General features: G+C 41.9%; 1 protein-coding gene across 1 annotated transcript in view; it reads right to left on the bottom strand.

Moving 5' to 3' along the window:
- Positions 1 to 18,052, bottom strand: part of phf21b (PHD finger protein 21B) — a 99,236-nt gene that overhangs the window by 40,071 nt on the left and 41,113 nt on the right. Inside the window, exon 2 of the mRNA XM_084711519.1 lies at positions 6,384 to 6,428. Coding sequence (XP_084567645.1) covers positions 6,384 to 6,428 — 45 coding nt within the window. The remainder of the gene's footprint in view (positions 1 to 6,383; positions 6,429 to 18,052) is intronic.

Genomic DNA, 18,052 nt, shown 5'->3' with positions numbered 1-18,052 from the left:
AACCTTTAATGACTCACTTACAAACAAAAACAAACTTGATAGAATAATTCAATGCACACGTTTCCTCCAGTGTAATAAGTGAACATCTGCTGTCAACAGAACCTGGCTGCAGCTCTTCACAGATATCTGAGAACTTCCTGCAGTCACCCAGGGGGCTCTGAGGGGACAAAGGGAGGGTTTTTTTGTCCTCCTAACCCTCCCCCCTCCTCATCTGAGGGGCGACGCAGCCGGAGGCAGAGAGGAAACATCCCAACACACTCCTGCGTGCAGAGGAGGGGCCTCTGCAGCGCAGGGTGGTCCACATGATGTAACCAGGGGGTCTGAGGCTGAAACAGTGAGGGTGGTGCACGGCCTCCATCACTGATCTGTTACAGTGAAGTTTTTTTTGTTTATTCAGAAGAAGCCAGAATATAAACGTATCCAGTAGAGGTTCTGCAGCATCACGTCTGAGTTCAGACACCGGAGCAGCTCTGAGGGACCGTCCTGCATCCACAAGACCCTCTAACTGACAACTAACAACTGACACAGTGACAGCTGTCACCTGTCCAAAACACAACCTGTTCTCTTCCTGCAGACTTTCCCCGAAACCTTTTCTGATATCGTTCAGGTTCAGCTCTGTGGACTGTAAAGAAAGCCACAGAGCTGCCCAGACTTCTGCCTGGAAGGCGAAACACGAACACTTTAAAACATCATCAAAGACTTGGATATCAACAGGATTCTGCCGTAAGACACACATCATTATATTAGAGTGTCCGTCCAGTGGACAAACCATGAAACAGAGCCCTTAGAGCTTCCTTCTGGTGGATAAAACATGATAAAGTGCCCTCTATGCTGCCTGGCAGTGGAGAAAATGTAGAAAAGTGCTGCCTATGGTGCCTTCTAGTGGACAAAACTTAAAACAGTGTCTTCTGTGGTACGTCCCAGTGGACAAAATGTGAAAAGGTGCAAGCTGTCCTCTATGGTGCTTTCTAGTAGATAAAATGTGATGCAGAGTCATACAGGCTGTGATATAGGAAAGCTGTTGTAGTTTAAGTCACATAATAAAGTCATTTTAATTTAAAAATTTAAATCACACCTTTTGGAAATACAAGTACATTCTTAAAATGTTCACACTTAATGAACTGTTCATTTACAAAACAGATGAAAGAAAAATTGAACAATGTGTCAGGTTTTCCTCATTCAGTCAGTCTCTGTCATTATATGTGTATTACAACATACAGATCACAGAATAAATGACTGCTAAATGACCGGATCGGACCCTTTGGTGGACCAGTTCTGGCCTGCAGGCCGTACGTTTGACCTCATAAACAATTATTCAGTTACAAAATATGATTTTAAATCACATCAATGAGACATTCAAATGCCAAACTCCAGACCTGGATGCAGTTTTAAAGATGTATTTATGCAGCCTGTCATCACTCTTTGTTTCCCATTTACGTTTTTTAAAAAAAGTAAAATTTAGGCAAAACCTCCACAATAAAACTCTCCTCAGAGCTAAACAAGTGAAATATACCCAAACGTATACGGACGCCTGGACCTTCCTTTAGAGAAACAGTACGGAACAAACACCTGTCGAATTTGTACTCCACACCTCCTGTAACCAGAGTTACAGCTAACTGCTGCTCACACCTTAATGAGAACCGGAACCGGAGCCAGTCGAGCAGGAAATGGGCTCAGCAGACAAATTATCTCTGTTCTTGAACGGATTCTGGTCAGTACTCTAGGAACCTTGGTGCCATCTAGCCAACCAGTTTAGTTTTGCTCCGAACAGGTTAAAACTAGGTGCACAAACCCAACCGGGGCCAGTTCCATGTAGGTGGAAAACTGACTGACACAGGCCAGTTTGATGACAGGAAACCTGTTTGTACCTCCTGAGGTACAAAGTGGTATTTTGGGACAGAACGCGCTGCAGCTAGCTGGTTAGCATCCTAACTTCAGTAGATATCACTTTGACATTATGTCAAAACTGTTATTTCTTCACATTCTGTTAATTTTTGAATGTTTTAAACTAATATTCTCACATATTGCTGATGTTTCCTGACTGAAACCTTCTTCTCACAGTTTATGGGGGAGGTGTGGAGCAGCACACCTCCTCGCTCTCGCTCTCTCTCTCTCTCTGGCTGCCTCCTCCTCCTCTCCTTCTTCTTGCCTCGCTGAGTGTGACGACTTTCAATATCAGTGTATTTGATTTGAGGCCAGCGGGTAAATATTGACAGAGTGGATCTGAATGAAAGACGCTCCATTTCTGCAGCGGTGCGTCTGAGATGAGTTTTCCTCTCCGGTCGAAGGAGGTTCTACATCGCGGCGGGGCTCACTCGAGGAGGATGGAGGATGTGCGGACGGCGGCGTGGGGCTCTGGGAGGCGTCGGGGGCCTCCCATCAACACAAGCCATTTTCTTTCATTTATTTCCCCTCTCTACATCCATCCCGCTGACTGCTGCCACCATCAACTCAGCTGGCTCTGAACCATCAATTCCTCCAGTACAAACCTTTCCAATCACTGTCTCGCCACTCCATCCTCTTTCTCTTCTGATTCAAACACGATGCAGCTTCTCTGCAGCTTCAGCCCTGATTCAATCATGAAACACAACACGAGCACACAAAGTCACCCTGACTTCTGCCTAAACTAGTTCCCTCTCCAACTCAATGATTCGCTCTATACAGCCAATTAAAGGCGCACTTAACAACCGCCAGCTCGCCATCAACGCAGCCCCCCGACTCTTTTTTCAGCACCATTATTGCTCATCCGCAATCACTTCAAATTAGATCTACAAGTCAATACGAGAAGTCAATATTTAATTTGCTCATAGCAGGTGGTGATTTAGTCAGAGACATGGTGGATCGCTGGCACAGAACGCCATCATAGAGACTGTGTCCTTCATATGAAGCACTGGCCAAACAAGAGACTGCTGCAAAGCTGTCTGAACTTTGAGGGTCAAATGAGCTGAAGTGAGAAACTTTGATAAAGAGGCTGCGGTCAGACTGACCACTAAGAGCACTGGGAGCACTGGGAGAAACTGCAAAAACAAGAACGAGACAGATGACTAGTCAGCCCAGTTAACACCAAGCCACATCTTCCTCATCAATATCCTCAACACCAGTTTAAGTGTTTGTCGAGGCTTTACAGCTAAAACCCTAAAGTCACCTACAGAGTGAGAGATTTCATCAGTCACTGTGAGACATGGATTGCCAATTTTGCAAAGAACGTTTGAGGTTAACATTAAGTATTTTTGTAGTATGACAAGTACGCTAAAATGATGCACATAAATGTACGTTCATGCAGTCACACTGTGAGATGGTTATCCTGAATTTCTGACACTGTCAGGGTCTCTTTGATCACAAGAACGTGAGAAGAGCCATCTTTGAACGTCTCTCACAGTGTGATGCAGGACCGTCATTTTGGAGCGTCATCAATGTCATCAATGTCATCAATGTCATCAATGTCATCAACCAACTTATCTGAGCCTGGATGGGCTGAGATATTAAAAAAAGGTTGACGTTAAACAGTAAACTTTCCAAATGTTGATCTGCTTGTTAAACATAAATGGATATGATTATTGACAAGTCAGTACTGAGTATTAAAGTAAAAAAACAATAAAAATAAAATCATCCTTAAGCTTTAAGTTACATTAATGACTTATTAGCACTAAAATAACTTATTTGTCTTACTGCCCTGACATTTGAGCCTCAAAAAAGAGACAAGGCCAAGTGACCTTAAAAAGATGAAATTCCAGGCCCAGTATGGACAGAAAAGCAGAGGAACGTGTTTCAGTTCTTCAGATGTTGGCTCTACCTGTCCTGTAAAGGTTGAGGTGTCTTGCTCTTCACAGACTAAAAGACCATCAAACGTTTTTCAATGACGTCTGAAGATCAAATTCTGATTTAAAAGGATGAATTTCACTTTTTTAATCTCCAAAGTCCAGACATTCAAACATTATTTCAAGAACAATCAGTGTCCAAATTGTCCTTAATGTGATTGTCTGTGTGATCTGTCCTGGGTGCCTCAGTGCATGCTGGGATATTCTGTGACTCCCTACCACAAAGCTGGAAGTCAACACAGGTGCTGGAGGAGGGTCTAAAGAGCTCGTTCCACCCTGAATGAGTCTGTTTTTAGGGGAATTAAGATGGCAGCCTGCCTCCCTTGATGCTGACTGGCTGTTAAACACTGAAGGCGTCTCCTGAGGATCATCGAACAGCTTCACTCTGTGTCGTATTATGATGTTCAGAATTGATCTCTGTCTAATTATGCCTCAGGGAGGTAACAAAGGAAGGTGTTGCACAGCGTACTCTTCATTACTGAGCTGGAGGAGAACATCGCAGACAGTCACTGAGTCTTCAGCCACAAAAAAAAGAAACTCTTGTGTTTATCTCCTGTGTTAATATGGCCGACGGCAGTTTGTTTCCACGTCAACACCTCCAGGGACTTCAGAGTTTTTGTTCTGCAGAAATCACTCTCAGTAACTTTTGAAACAACAGTTGTTTGACTCTCGAGAAGCCGTTTTAATTACCTCCTCTGGTTAACAGCAGAAGGAAGAAGAAAAGTACACTGATAGAACATATTTTACAACATGGCTGTCACGCCGCGTTGAAAGCGATTGGACGGCGTTCAAACTGACAAGAGTCCTGCCTTAACCAGCCGAGGAGAAAAATGCAAATCTAGCCATTTACAAGGTAAACCTGTAAAACAAATTCAGCCTCAATTACACACGCCGGTGCCTTGCAACAATTATCCACCCATCACGGAGCGCAAAGTTCATTTTAATTAGGTTTTTTTTTTCTTTCTTTTAAATGCGCTGCATGCTCTGTTGTGTGAGGGCCCGCAGAACGCCGAGCTGCCACAACAATGTGAGGAGGAGAAATCGACTTCCACCGCGTAATGAATCGCAGCTCTGAAATTAAACTGACGTGTAATGAATCTCCATCTTCTTTTTTTTTTACGCTCGCCTGTGTTTTGTCTCTGCTCTTTGAAAGCAGCCGAAGAAGCCATTTACATTCTTCAGCATTTTCCCTGCAGTCACAAGCGCTTACTGTCACTTTAGAAAAGGACAGAGATGAACTGTGGACCCACAGAGGGGACGACACAAAGGAAACTGCCCCGTTCACTTTTCTAAAATCTATGGAGGAGGAGGAGGAGGAGGAGGAGGAGGAGGAGGAGGAGGAGGAGGAGGAGGAGGAGGTGCTGTTAAAGGGGAATCAGTTTTTCTTGCTTTGAACTACTGCAGCAGGACAAAAACAAATGGTATGTGACTTCAGATAAAGTTTGGCTGATCATCACTTATAGTCCAACCTGTCCTTCAAAGATGCTGCAATTCATTTTTGTCCTCTGTGGGGGACGTGACACTGACGCCACATTGCAGTTTGACTCCTTAATGTCCTGTATTGCTCCACCTGTTTTCACGTTTGGATGTATTTTTCAATTGACACGATTGTGACAGGATTAAGTGTTTATAAGTTTATACTGAAAGCCTTTCAGAAGACATGTTTTAACCCCTGTCCTTTGTGGGGGACAGCAGGACTTGCTTCTTCTCATTTTCAACCATTTTCCCTACTTCAGCGAACAGAGCAGTGAGTGAGGCAGAAGAGTTTTTGATCAGCGTGACCACATGATCGGCCTAAATCTGAGGTCAAGTCGCACAAAGAAGTGGACTTTCTGCACCATCATGCATTTTCTTTAATCTGGCTGGATCCAGTGCAGTCAGACCACCGGGCCTCTGGGAGAGGCTGCAGAGGAACGGTCGCAGTCTCAACTCTATTTAAAAAAAAGGTGCAGGAGAAAAGGACGCAGCTGGAAGATGCTCGTGAACTTCCTGTTCCTGAGGTCAAACCTGACGTGTCTAATATGCAAACAAATGTTTATATGCAGCAAAGATCTCACTCCTAACCCTCTGACCTCCGTCTTTGTAGCAACAAATCAATAAAATCAGTTGAATAATAATAACATGACTCGGGGCGTTTTCACACCAATAGTTCATTTGTTCCGCTCTGCATCAGTTAATGAGTTTGTGAACTTCAGTTTCTTTAGACACAGATAATAAAAATCCAAGCAAACCAAACTGCAGAACTACAAACCACATGAGAACATTCACTTGGGGGCACGAGCAAAAAAGTAAATACAGGAAGAAGATTGTGTTCTGCACTCATGCAAATTTCTGTCAAAGAAACACTTTTCAGCAATTTAACAGAAAGCAGCATTTGCTCATAACTGTGGTAACAATCTGAGCAACAAACTGCATTATGAATGCATTCAGCTGCAAGTTTCTACAGGGATACTAGTTCATTTCTCTCACACAAACACTCAGGTCAGCTGTTGAATACTGCAAATATGCAAATATACATTTCATCATCATCATCAGCGTAAAGAGAACCAGTGTCCAGCTCCTCACCTGTCCATTCTGAAGTTCATTGAGGCCTTTACACAACGTCTGGTTCTGCAACAGAGAGAGAAAAAGAAAAAAGAAACTGGATTATAAATACGACTGTGTACTTAATAAATAAATAAGACTATAGAAGAAATTCAATGTTAATATTTATATCTGCAGTACACCTTTTGTGAAGCATGTAAAATTGTTTTACTGATAAGAGGAAAACATGAGAGTCTTTTAAGAGGAATTTAAAGTCATTTTTAATAATTTTCATTTTGAAAGTTGTAACGTGTCTGTATATGTTTTCAAACTGCTGGAACCAGAATGATTATCAGTCTGGACCATGCAGCACCGTTATTAAAAAACTTGGAGAATAATCAATAAGATGCAGTACTGGACCGTATTATTTATTTACTGATGTCTGTTTTCTTTTCTTATTTTCGTCTGCACACTGCAAACTTTTTCCCTGTGTGCTCCTCTTCATGCTGCAGTGGATTCTTCTCCTCCTCGCCCACCCTGCACTTTAACAAACACTAACAAACCCCAGAGGAACCTCTGGAGGCTCACAGCTGGACCGCTCCCAGCCGGCAGAAGAAGATCTGCGTCCATTTGTCATCTGTAATCTAAAGGATACGTGTGGAACCGTCTGGGGAGCGGAGCGGAGCGGGAAAACTGAATCTCTATTTTTTATTTTTTTATTTCCCTGCAGCGGGGCAGCTGGTCGGAGTGAGACGAGTGTGTGTGGATAGTCGGGTAGATAAATACGGGCGGATTCATTGGGTATGCATTGCTTTTCACACTGGGGAAATTTATAAGCAGAGTGCTGATAGTTTCCAAATCAGCTGCACTCTCTGGGAGTTGAGCGGCGTTGCGTCAGAGAGAGAGATTACTGCACTGCAACGCCTCAACCATTTCACAACGACTACACCGTGTCTGACGTTTTACTCATTCACTGTTACTACTGTCTGTCTGTCTGCCTGCCTGCCTGTCTGCCTATCTGTCTGTCTGCCTGCCTATCTGTCTGTCTGTCTGTCTGCAGAGGGCTCCCTTCAGTCTGAGGTGACTACAGTCATCAGCAGAGAGGAAACAGGAAATATTCAGGATAGTGTGAGCAGCAGAGCTTTACAGTGTCTCATCCTAGCTGGTATTTAAACATCACAGCTGCAGCGACTGATTTCCACTGTTCTACTTTTAAAATACACAAATTAAAATGTTCCCCGTGTGGGTTTTTAACAACTAGAGGTGTTCAGGAGAAATGGTCTGTATGCATCACCATGCACAAGTACACATCCCTGCACAAACATTACATTCACTTTGAACTATGACAACCACACCAAACTTTAAAAACTCTCAGTTTGATGACATGGAAAGTCGGGTCACCTTGTAAGAGTTTAACTCATCGAGAGCTTGATTACATCATGAAATCTTTGATATCTTGTGTGGCGCCTGTGAAACGGGTTCATCCTCTGGGGACTTTCTGACCACACAGCTTTGTTTATTTAGTTCAGCAGATTTCATGGGAGAGCAATGATCAGTTTTTGTAATATCTCATCACTGACCAAAATGAGGAAGCTTTGGGTTGAGGGTGGAAACACAGGAAAGTTCACACCACACAAGACCGCAGTGAAAATGTTGTTTTTTAAAGGCTAAATGCCATCAAATACGAACTGAAGCAGAATATTTAGTTAAATAACAATCCATCTATCTTTCTGTCATTAAATTTGGACTTTTGGACTTCACAACACAACAAGCTGGAAATGTTTGTGTCTGCTACTTAATCAGCAGCAGGCAGTTCAATCATTTACACCAATGACAGGAAAAACATTTCATCTGATGGTCAGTAAATAAAAGTCAAATATCACCAACTCTTCCTGAACATGAACTGTTCTGTAGCTGCCAGACACAGATCCAGAAGAAATAATGAATTTTTGAAAGTAATTCCAGCCAACATCAACAGTCTGTTTGGAGACATGAGAGAAGAAGATTTGATGATATTGACAATTGTTCTTGCTAACATGCCAAGAAACACATACTGTAATTCATCAGCAAAAGAAAACAAAGATGAAGACTTCCAGCTACAAAATATGCATTTAAACAACCTAAATTTCTAAATATTCAAAATAACTGCCACGTTATTTACCTGAGGCTTGTGTCTGCATGAAAACTCTGCAAGACAATGATCAGTTTTACAGGTTTGGTTGATTTGCCATATTGATTTTTGTGGAGATTACGTTCCCAAAAAGACGAGTTACTCACTGATGATAACAACAAAAACAGCAAGAAGAAGAAGCACAACTAGGGGTTGAAATCTTGATTCTGATTCAGAGGACATCAGTGTCATTTTAAAAGGACTATCGATGCATCAAAATTTCAAAACTGTAAACAAGATCCAGCTGATCCAGCTGTCAGCTTGTTACAGGTGGTCTCAAGGACAAGAACTGGTCTCTGTATTTAAATTTGTTGACTTTTCTGCATCAAGGGAGAATCAAGATGCATCAAGAATCAATGTTTTCCTCCACCACGAAGCAAAACAGAACAGAAACATCAGTTTCCACAAAAACAGTTTCAAACATACAACCGTCACCCTCGGCTGTCGTTCTTGTCCAAACGCTCGAGCGAGAGGAAAAGTTAGGAGGTCATTAAGATTCAACCTCTGAGGACCACAAATATTCAAAGCTGAGTTCATGGATGATGGCAGTGTCACAGGAAAGGTCGGGGGGGCGGGGGAAAATTAACCAAAGGGGAAGACACATTTCCAAAGTGTGATGAAACTCAGTGATAAGCCGAACCCTCTGGGGACAGTTAACACACTCAGAGAAATCCAGAACAATCTGACCAAAAAAAAAATGTTTTCTTGTAGAAGTTTTGTCCTGATGCTGCTGAATACTTCTTTAGTTTTTAAATTGCTTATAAAGTTACTACTTATTTTTTCATTTAAGACCTATTTTTACTCACTATTTGTGGTCTGAACTCTACATTCTGACACCTGACAGTTGCAGTTACTCGTTCAAGAGGTGATTTTTTTTTTCCATTACGTTTCCAGTTCCGAGAAAAATCTTTCGGGTGTTCCTGACTGACTGAAGGCTGCAGATTTGTCAGAAGTAAATGAGCACAGTGAAACCAACAAGAGACTTTTCCAAAACAAACTGTTTGAAAATACATTTCAAGAGCACACATCAAGGTTATAAAAGACTACAGAGGAAGCTGCTGATTGGCCATCAGAAGATGAAGAACACAGAAACTGAATTTGTGTATTAAAATCAGGCCCACTGTGTTTGTTTGTGTTTGTCCTTCATTGCTAAAATCCAAATATTTGTTTTGCAGGACACGAGATAAAGATCGGCTCACTCAGAGGGAAGGACGGACTGAATTTGCTGCCGACTGCATCTGAATGACTGTTTTCTCTCAACACATAATCCTCCCCCTTCCCCTGAATGCAACAAAATGAAAACAAATGGCGCCCCCCCTCCATATTTACAGCCAGAGCATCTGTTCAAAATGCACACAAACACAGCCGGCTTTTGCTTTCTTGTTAGCATTTGGACTGGGAGGCTTTCTGGGGAGAGCATTAGCGCTGTTTGGCTAACTCTGACGTGCTTCATCTCTCAAAGCTGCAACCGTGGAGCCTCGTGGGAAACGGGCGGCCACCTGCCCAGCTGCCGCCATCGCCTTCCTCCCAGCACTCCTCCGTCCAACGCAGCCCAGGTCCCAAATTTAACAACCGCCAAATGCCTGGAAAACGTGTCTTTGGTGGTTTAATAAACGAGGGGCAGCTGCCAAAGTAGCGAGGAACTTTTCAAAGCGATTATGTTTGAAGGTCACAGGCAAAGGTCACAGAAAATTTTAATAAAATCCAACACGGCTGAATAGAGAAATGATAAAATTCCAACATGGTGACACAGCAGATGAGGTCACCTTAAAAGAAATGTTTAAACAAGCTGAGAAGTTTATCCTCAAATATATCATGAAAATTAGTGATATTTTCTGTGCAGGATCGATCACTTTTCCTAATGGTGGAATCTGAGGAAAGGTAATAGTCAAAAACGGTTCATCCTCTGGGGACGATGAATGATCAACAGCAGATTTCATGAATTCATTACAATCTGACCTGAAAAATGTTTGTTTTTCTCGTATTAATTTTGTCCTGGTGCTGGCACTAAAAGAAAGATTAAAATATTCATCCTCCAGAGATTATGAATAAACACTTAAGATTTCATAAAAATCTAGCTTTTTTCATAAATATCTTGTCACAGATCAACATCTCGGACAAGCATTTTACTGAAATTTTGGGGAATCATCTTCTAGAAACCCAAAATATCAGACGCAGATTTTATTAAACTCTTGTCAGAAGGTGCAGAGATAATTTGCACTTAATCGTTGCCTGAGATGGTGACATATTTCTGTACGTTTTTTACTTTGGCCATCGAAGAAAATTTATTTTTGCCCGGTTGTCTATAGTTCCAGGTTAACCACACACTCCTGTAGGTAAGTAATCCTCATTTTAGGACAGTGGCTCATGCGTTGGAGAAGCCAATCACAGGGGACCGTCTGAGGAGCAGAGGAGCAGGAGGAGGTGCGAGGAGGCGGCGAGGCAGAGGTCTAGAGGAAGAAGAGGCCTGGTCCCCGGTGTGATAGCAGCTGATGGCAGCGTGAGGCTGAAACATGCTCTGACATGCCAGTGTTCAATTAGAGGTGTGGCTCTCACATATTCACAGCTCCAGCAGGAGAAAGAGCCACTTAGTTACAGTGAAAATGACTGCAGGAGCTTCATTTAGGACGCCTGTGGATACTGTTTCTACATGTTAATTAAAAGAAGCTCTTGGAAGCTCGATTTACCAGCTGTTCTGTCGGATTTTAGAGGAAAAAAGAACATTTTTTTCTGTGCAGCAGTGCTGCTTTTTGACCAGGCAGGATTCTCCAAAAACAGCTGCTGCAGCTGAGTTTTGTTTCTTTAAACCTTTCTTTAGACCCTTTAAACAGAAGCTGCAACTTAATTTATGGTTAATAAATAACTTACTAATATTTAACTGGGTCACTGTAGGAGGCTAAAGACCAACCAAACACAAGTGAGCAAAATGAGAGAAGCTTGGCAGCTTCTCGGTTGTAAATACATGCAAAGCTTGGTTTGCATGTATTTGATTTTTTTTCTCCCTTGCACTAATAAATGTATAAAATACATGCACATAAGAAATGTAATAACTTCCAGTTTGTCTGTTTGTCAAACGGATTACGTAAAAACCACTGGCCTAATTTTCATGCATGAGGCGAGGAAGACGGCAATAAATTTTGCAGTGGATCAGAACCACGGAGCAAACACTAAAATTATTTATCACTTTTGTTAACATTGCAGGACAGAGTGTTTGGCCTTGGTGGAGGTCTGCCGCTACTTAAACATTAATAATAATAAAAAAAAGTATAAAAATATATCTGTAAAGCATAACATTAGTTACAACTGATGAAGCCTTTAGAAATGGTGTATGGAGTCCCACAAGACTCAATCCTTGGGTCACTTTGATTTTACAGTTACATTTTTCTCTTAGGCCAAAATCAACCTGTATTATTATGCATGCGATGCCCAAATATACCTAAAATATGTCACCAAGAGAAGACAGTCTGATAGATTCTTTCAGCAAGTGAACTGAACAAATGAGTGACTGGATACGCCTGAATTTCTCTCAGCTGGACTCTGATAATACGTGGCAATATTTTTCATAATTTGGTGACACTTTCCAATCCTCCGCACAGCATGAATGGAGGCTGGAAATCTGCAAGAAGGGAACACAAACAAAAATGGAGGAGAGTGAACTTGAGACAGAACAGGGTTATTCCAAACCGGAGAAAACAAAAATGAGGAGCTTGTACCTTAAAAAAATAAATAAATCATATTTTCAAAATGTACTACAAATTGACCTTTCCATGTCGTCACTTTATATAAACTATTTATTCATTGAATTTATAGACAATATGCTCCACAGAAGATTTTGGTCATGTTGTACCATAAATAAACCCAAAACTAAGTCTGCACACTACCACCTTACAAACTTGACAACAACTGAGGATTTATGTCCAGGCACGACTTAACAAAACTCTCACCGTGCTTTTATTTTCCACAGGTCTTATCTCAGCAGCAGCATTCAGAACAAACTTTTTTTTACGGGATCTGAGACCTGAGTGTTAACCAAGATGATTCAGCGACACACACAGTGTGTTGTAGACGAGAGTTTGAATGACTGCCACTTGTATAAACCACTCAGTGCTTCAGGACCATGAACTTTTCCTGGCACTGCTTGCTGGAGCTTTTATTACTTTTTACTTTTCAAAAAGATAAAAACACGGCAGCTCTTCAGAAAATGACAAATCTGACCTAAAGAGCATTTTATTACAAATTTAATACAAGAAAGTCGTCGTGCGGCTGCTGAATCCTGTTTCAATTTGAATGTAGAACTCTTAAGCATTGGTATATGAGATGATTTATAAAAATATTTCTTGTTTTCATCGTTATTTAAACCACTGCTACAGCTTTCTGGCTGCACTGGTTTCCTGTTTCCACCATCTTGCATCAAACCCTGAGCTTTTCCAGGCGAACACTGAGCGGGATTGTCGACGGTCGCTCTCTAACAGGTCACCGTGGAGAAAATGATTGAGTTTGTGGAGCTGCAGACGTGGCGTGGCCTCTCAGTTTGCCTCTGGGAGCTGCAGGCAGACGACACAGTGTCATTCATTTCTGCTCTGAAGCTGCAGGCTGCAGGACGGCCGTGTGTGTGTGTGTGTGTGTGTGTGTGTGTGTGTGTGTGTGTGTGTGTGTGTCAGCGTCCCACTCCATCTCCATGCTATCACACGACAAATTGCCTTTTCATTAGACGCAGGTAAATGAAATTGTCTTTCGTCTCTGTTGCAGCACATGTGAGTCGGACACAGAATCCATTACAGGAGAACAGGAGGAACCGGACATCACTGCACAGAACAGTGGACACAGAACACTACCATTACATAAAGAACACCAAATTAAACGTCCACACGTCGCCTCCCCACAGCACTGAGGTGAACCAGCAGTCTTGATGAATGTGCTCACATTTATTTGGACGAGAGTAGTTGTAAATGAAATGCACAATCGACTCCCAACTCCCCCAACACTCCCACATCGTCTGCTGCCTGCTTTCTAAGTTTAGTGTCAGAATAAAACCCTGTTATACGTTTTCTGCAGCACTTTATTCAAGGAAAATAATCCTCTATAAACTCTTTCACTTGTTTCATTCACAATTTTGAGAGTTTAACAGGCAGGGAGGGTCTATCCAAAGCCTCTTTCACACATAGTGCCTGGTAAATTACTGGAATAATCTGCGAGTGACTTTCAACATTTACACGAGCAGTTTATCCATCAGATCTTCAGGAACATTTCTTACACAGGAGAGTGTGAGGATGGCTGCAGTGGCTCATGGAGTAACATTTAAGGAAAAATGCCGTGACATTACAGGGACAGCAAATAAAAAGTTCTTCATCTGATGAAAGACTCCAGACTCAACAACTCAACAAAACTAGAATTACTGCCTCACCCAAACATTCAAGTTGTACTTTACATGTCTGTGAAGACTAGAACTAGGTACATAAGCCAAATAGTGCTCTCTTTAAACCAACCAAACTCCATTTTTTTCACAATTTTCTTACATTTTATGGATTAAACAACCAAGAAAGAAAATAATTTATAGATGATGAATGTAATCCTTGGTTGCAGCTCAAGTTTCCACCAGGTTTTAGCAATGAATGCTGGGAGATACTGAGCAAAGAATTTAGACGGTGACTTTTGAGAAAGCACAAGATGGAACTGTTCCTGAACGCAGCTGCATGTGTGAACCAGGAAGTACATCTAAAAATTCCTAAATGTTTCTGAACATTTCAGGTCGCATTAATCGGAATATTTCCACCTCTGCTGCTTTGATCTGTGTTATTTCTGTCTCTCAGAGTCTTTATGGAAGTGCAGCGTTATTCAGTTTCTCATTAAACTTCCACAGCAGCGTCTGCCGTCGAGCTGCGGGCTCTGCTTTGTCCTCAGTGAGAGGAGACAGGAGGAGGTCAGTGACACCTGTGCTGCACGCTCACTCCTCCGAGCTGATAAAACACACCGAGCATCGTGTGTGTTTGGTGATAAAAAATGACTGTGAGTGTGTCAGAGCTGCAGGCGAGCGTCCGCTCATTAGCATTCATTAGAATCACGGTTTAAAGAGTGAATACCATCAGAGCGAGTGTGAGCTCAGGCCTGCAGTCCTCAGCAGCGCGGCGGCGGCTGCTGCTGCTGCTCTTAGACTTCATCCCTGTGTCTTTATTTTTATGCGAGCTGGAGCCTTGTTATATTTGGCATGTTGCTACGGAAACTGGCCTTCATTTAAGAACTACTGTAGCCTCTTTGGTGAAAGGTAGAACAAACTGTGCCGAGGCTTTTCTTTTCATTTCTGAAGGATCCCTCTGACACAGAGCTCAGGTACACGCTCACAGCTTAAAGGGACAGTTTGGATTTTCTGAAGCGTGGTTCTATGAGGTTCTCCACAGTCAGTGTGTCTCCTACAGCAGGCCGCGGTCGACACGCCCTCCAGTTTGGAGAAGCAGCAGGAGTACTGGTTTAGGAAGTGAACACGGTCTGTGACACAAACTTTAAAGGCCCGTTTTCATAAAAAATATATTTTAAAACAAAGAAGATCATTATTAATTTTAGATTTCGAAGGCTTTTAACATATTTATGAATTGTCTGAAGAATTCAAGTCAAGAGATTTTTCAAAAATTGCTTCTATTTCATACATAAATACTTAAAGAATAACTTTTCACCAAAGAAAATTGGAATTAGCGTGTTGATATAAAACAAGTTCTTTTGGATTCATCCCAGATCTGAATGGGTGATTTATTAGAACACAACTGTATAAGATTTAAATTAAATTAACTATTTTCAAATAAACTAAATGAAACTATTATTCGTTGTAGTAGTGTAAGTATGAAGCTTTTATTGAAATAAATAGAAACAGATTTTTTTTGTTAACATCATGAACTTGAAAACTTTCATGGACCCCCTGACAGAGAGTCACAGACCCTGGGGGTCTGTTTTAGACACCTAAAGGAAACAATATCATTTTAAGTGTACGCTGTATTTAGAGTATTAATACTACTTTACTTTTTTAACAAGAAACTAAAGTTATATGAGCCAAAGATCACTCTCTACAAACCAACCAAACTGACAAAACAGTAATTTTACCTCACAGAACACAGGAGTGGTTGTTCTGCTGCTGCCTGGATCTGTTTGTTTGTTTGTGTTGTTGTGTGACGTTAGTGTTGTGTTGAGTCACACAATAACACAAACAAACTAACAGCTAAGGCAGCAGTAGACCGACAACTTGTCTTCTGTGAGGTAAAATCACTGATTTTGTCAGAGGAGTTTGGCTGGTTTGGAGAGAGTGATCTTTGTCTGATATAAGAGCAGTTTCCTGAGAGAGAAGTCTGACAGACAGGAAGGTAAAACAGCGAAAATACTCTAAATATAGCACACACTTAAACTGATATTGATTTAGGCGACTAAAATAGCTTAGATACCTCATACAACCACACTTTAAAAACAGAACTATCCCTTTAATGCCACACTAAAGAGCATGAACAAAAAGAAAAAAAACTGTAGCGCACAAGTCATTATTTTTCATTAAGCAAAGTCGCACAGTAATCACTCTTCAGTTCCAGATTCAGCTGACCACTGAATACTGTGTAGTGAACACACACACACACACACACACACACACACACACACACACACACACACACACACACACACACACACACACACAGGAACACACACTCTGCTAGCCAGAAGCTGTGGAGACAATATGGATCTACAGTCCTCAGAAAGAACACAGAGCCTGCAGGCAGCAGCGCCACTTCAGCTCGCTCCAAATAATTGGGTTAATTTAGCCGTTTAGTGTGATGACGCCCCAGGACGGCGCCCAAAAAGTCCACAGCAGCTCCAACAGTTGTGACAGAAATAAAAAATAAATGCGAGGAGGCGGCGGCGGTGGCAGCAGCAGCTAACAGCCTCCATACTGTTCCTGCCTTTATCTCTTTCTCTGGGGCACTTCTGTCCAAACCCCATTTATTTTTAATTGCTTTTGTCCGCATCTTTGTTTATGTCTCTGCGGCCTCCGATAAGCACAGCAATAATGGGAAATTAATTTGAATACATTTACAGAGGTAGCTAAAATGTCAGCCTTTAAAATAAAACTCATTGCTGCAGAGTTGTGCTGCAGCGTGCAGCTCGTTCTGCAGCTTTCATTAGCTCTCTGGTCACCGTTTAGGTTTCCAGTCGCGTGCTAACGCAGCAGCTGGTGTCCCTGACAGGCGACATGGAAACACAATGTATGTCAGAGGGCAAAGAAGACGTATCGCAGCCGTCTGGACGGACAGAGCCGCTGCAGAGCTGAAGCTCGCTGATAGCAGCAGAGTCAGACTGTGTCAGGGCCGAACATTAAGAGAGAAAAAATCTGCTGTGTGGATCTGAGAGAACCAATACTGAGCTTATCAGGAGAGAGGAGGAGAGAAAAAATGACCTCTGAAGCAGCTGAGAGCTGCTTTTACTTAAATACACCTTCACTGAAAACATGGCCGCCTGCTTCCTCCTTCATCTCTTTTATGTATTCCTTTGGATTCTGTCATTTTTATTGTCTGACAGAGTTTCAGTGACCCAGAAGGAAAAATTAGGAGTAATGTCATAAAATTTAAGACTTAGACTGAGTGGCATCAAGAAAGATTCATTTAATCTAAAATTTAAAATCAGCAAATCCAGATTTTAAAATTAAGCAGAGCTCTGTTGTACAAAAAAAAAACAACTAAACTTTCTTTAGTAAATCCAAGTTTAGTGATGTGAACAAAAAGTTTGATCAATATGGAAATTGATTTACTTAATCAAAAAAAACGTATGCATAAAAACTGTCCACATACTTATGGCCAGTAAGATATCAGTCTTACAAATGTACGACTTAACCATCTTTTTAATTATGTGACCCAAACTTCTGTAAAAGAAAATAACCTTTCTTTTAAATCGTGAGTTTTTTAGCTGAAGTTTGGTGTGTCAGATTTCTCTTAGTACTACAACACCCATAAGCCTTATCTGCCTGTTGCCATGGAGACAACAAAGCATCTCACAAGTAAGTCAGTCTTTCCTTCCACCCTTCCTTCAATCCTCCCTTCCTACTGTTTTGATGCATTCATGTGCAATCAAAGAAAATCAGAGGAATGACTTCCCTGTGCAGAATTACCTTGTAGATTTTACCATTTTAAGCCACTACAGTACCGTACCCCCCCCCCCCCCCCCCCCCCCCAACTCTACATCCCATCGCTGCCTTTCACCCATCACTCACGGCGACCTTGTCGAGGAAAAACAAATTAAAGTCCCATTTATTACACGCCGCTCTTTGTTAGCGCCTGACTGGCAGCACAAGGACGGAGGACCCCTCCCTCCACGGCTAAATTTAACCCCCCCACCAAACCCTCCATACGACTGAGTCAGGCTTTATTTAGCTGGTTCTGATGAACTCTTTGTGGTTTCATCTGCAGAACAGTTAGTGTTCTTGTTCTGTCGCTCACACAGACTCAGAGACGAATGAATCAAATCAGTTATTTTTCATTCAGGAGTTCTTGAACGCAGCGGACGAGCCGCCCTTCAT

This window comes from Lutjanus erythropterus, chromosome 22 (genome assembly GCF_056507025.1).
Source record: "Lutjanus erythropterus isolate fLutEry1 chromosome 22, fLutEry1.hap2, whole genome shotgun sequence".
Taxonomy (NCBI): Eukaryota; Metazoa; Chordata; class Actinopteri; order Lutjaniformes; family Lutjanidae; genus Lutjanus; species Lutjanus erythropterus.
The sequence above is the reverse complement of the archived record's forward strand: the minus strand, read 5'-3'. Positions and strand labels throughout refer to the sequence as shown.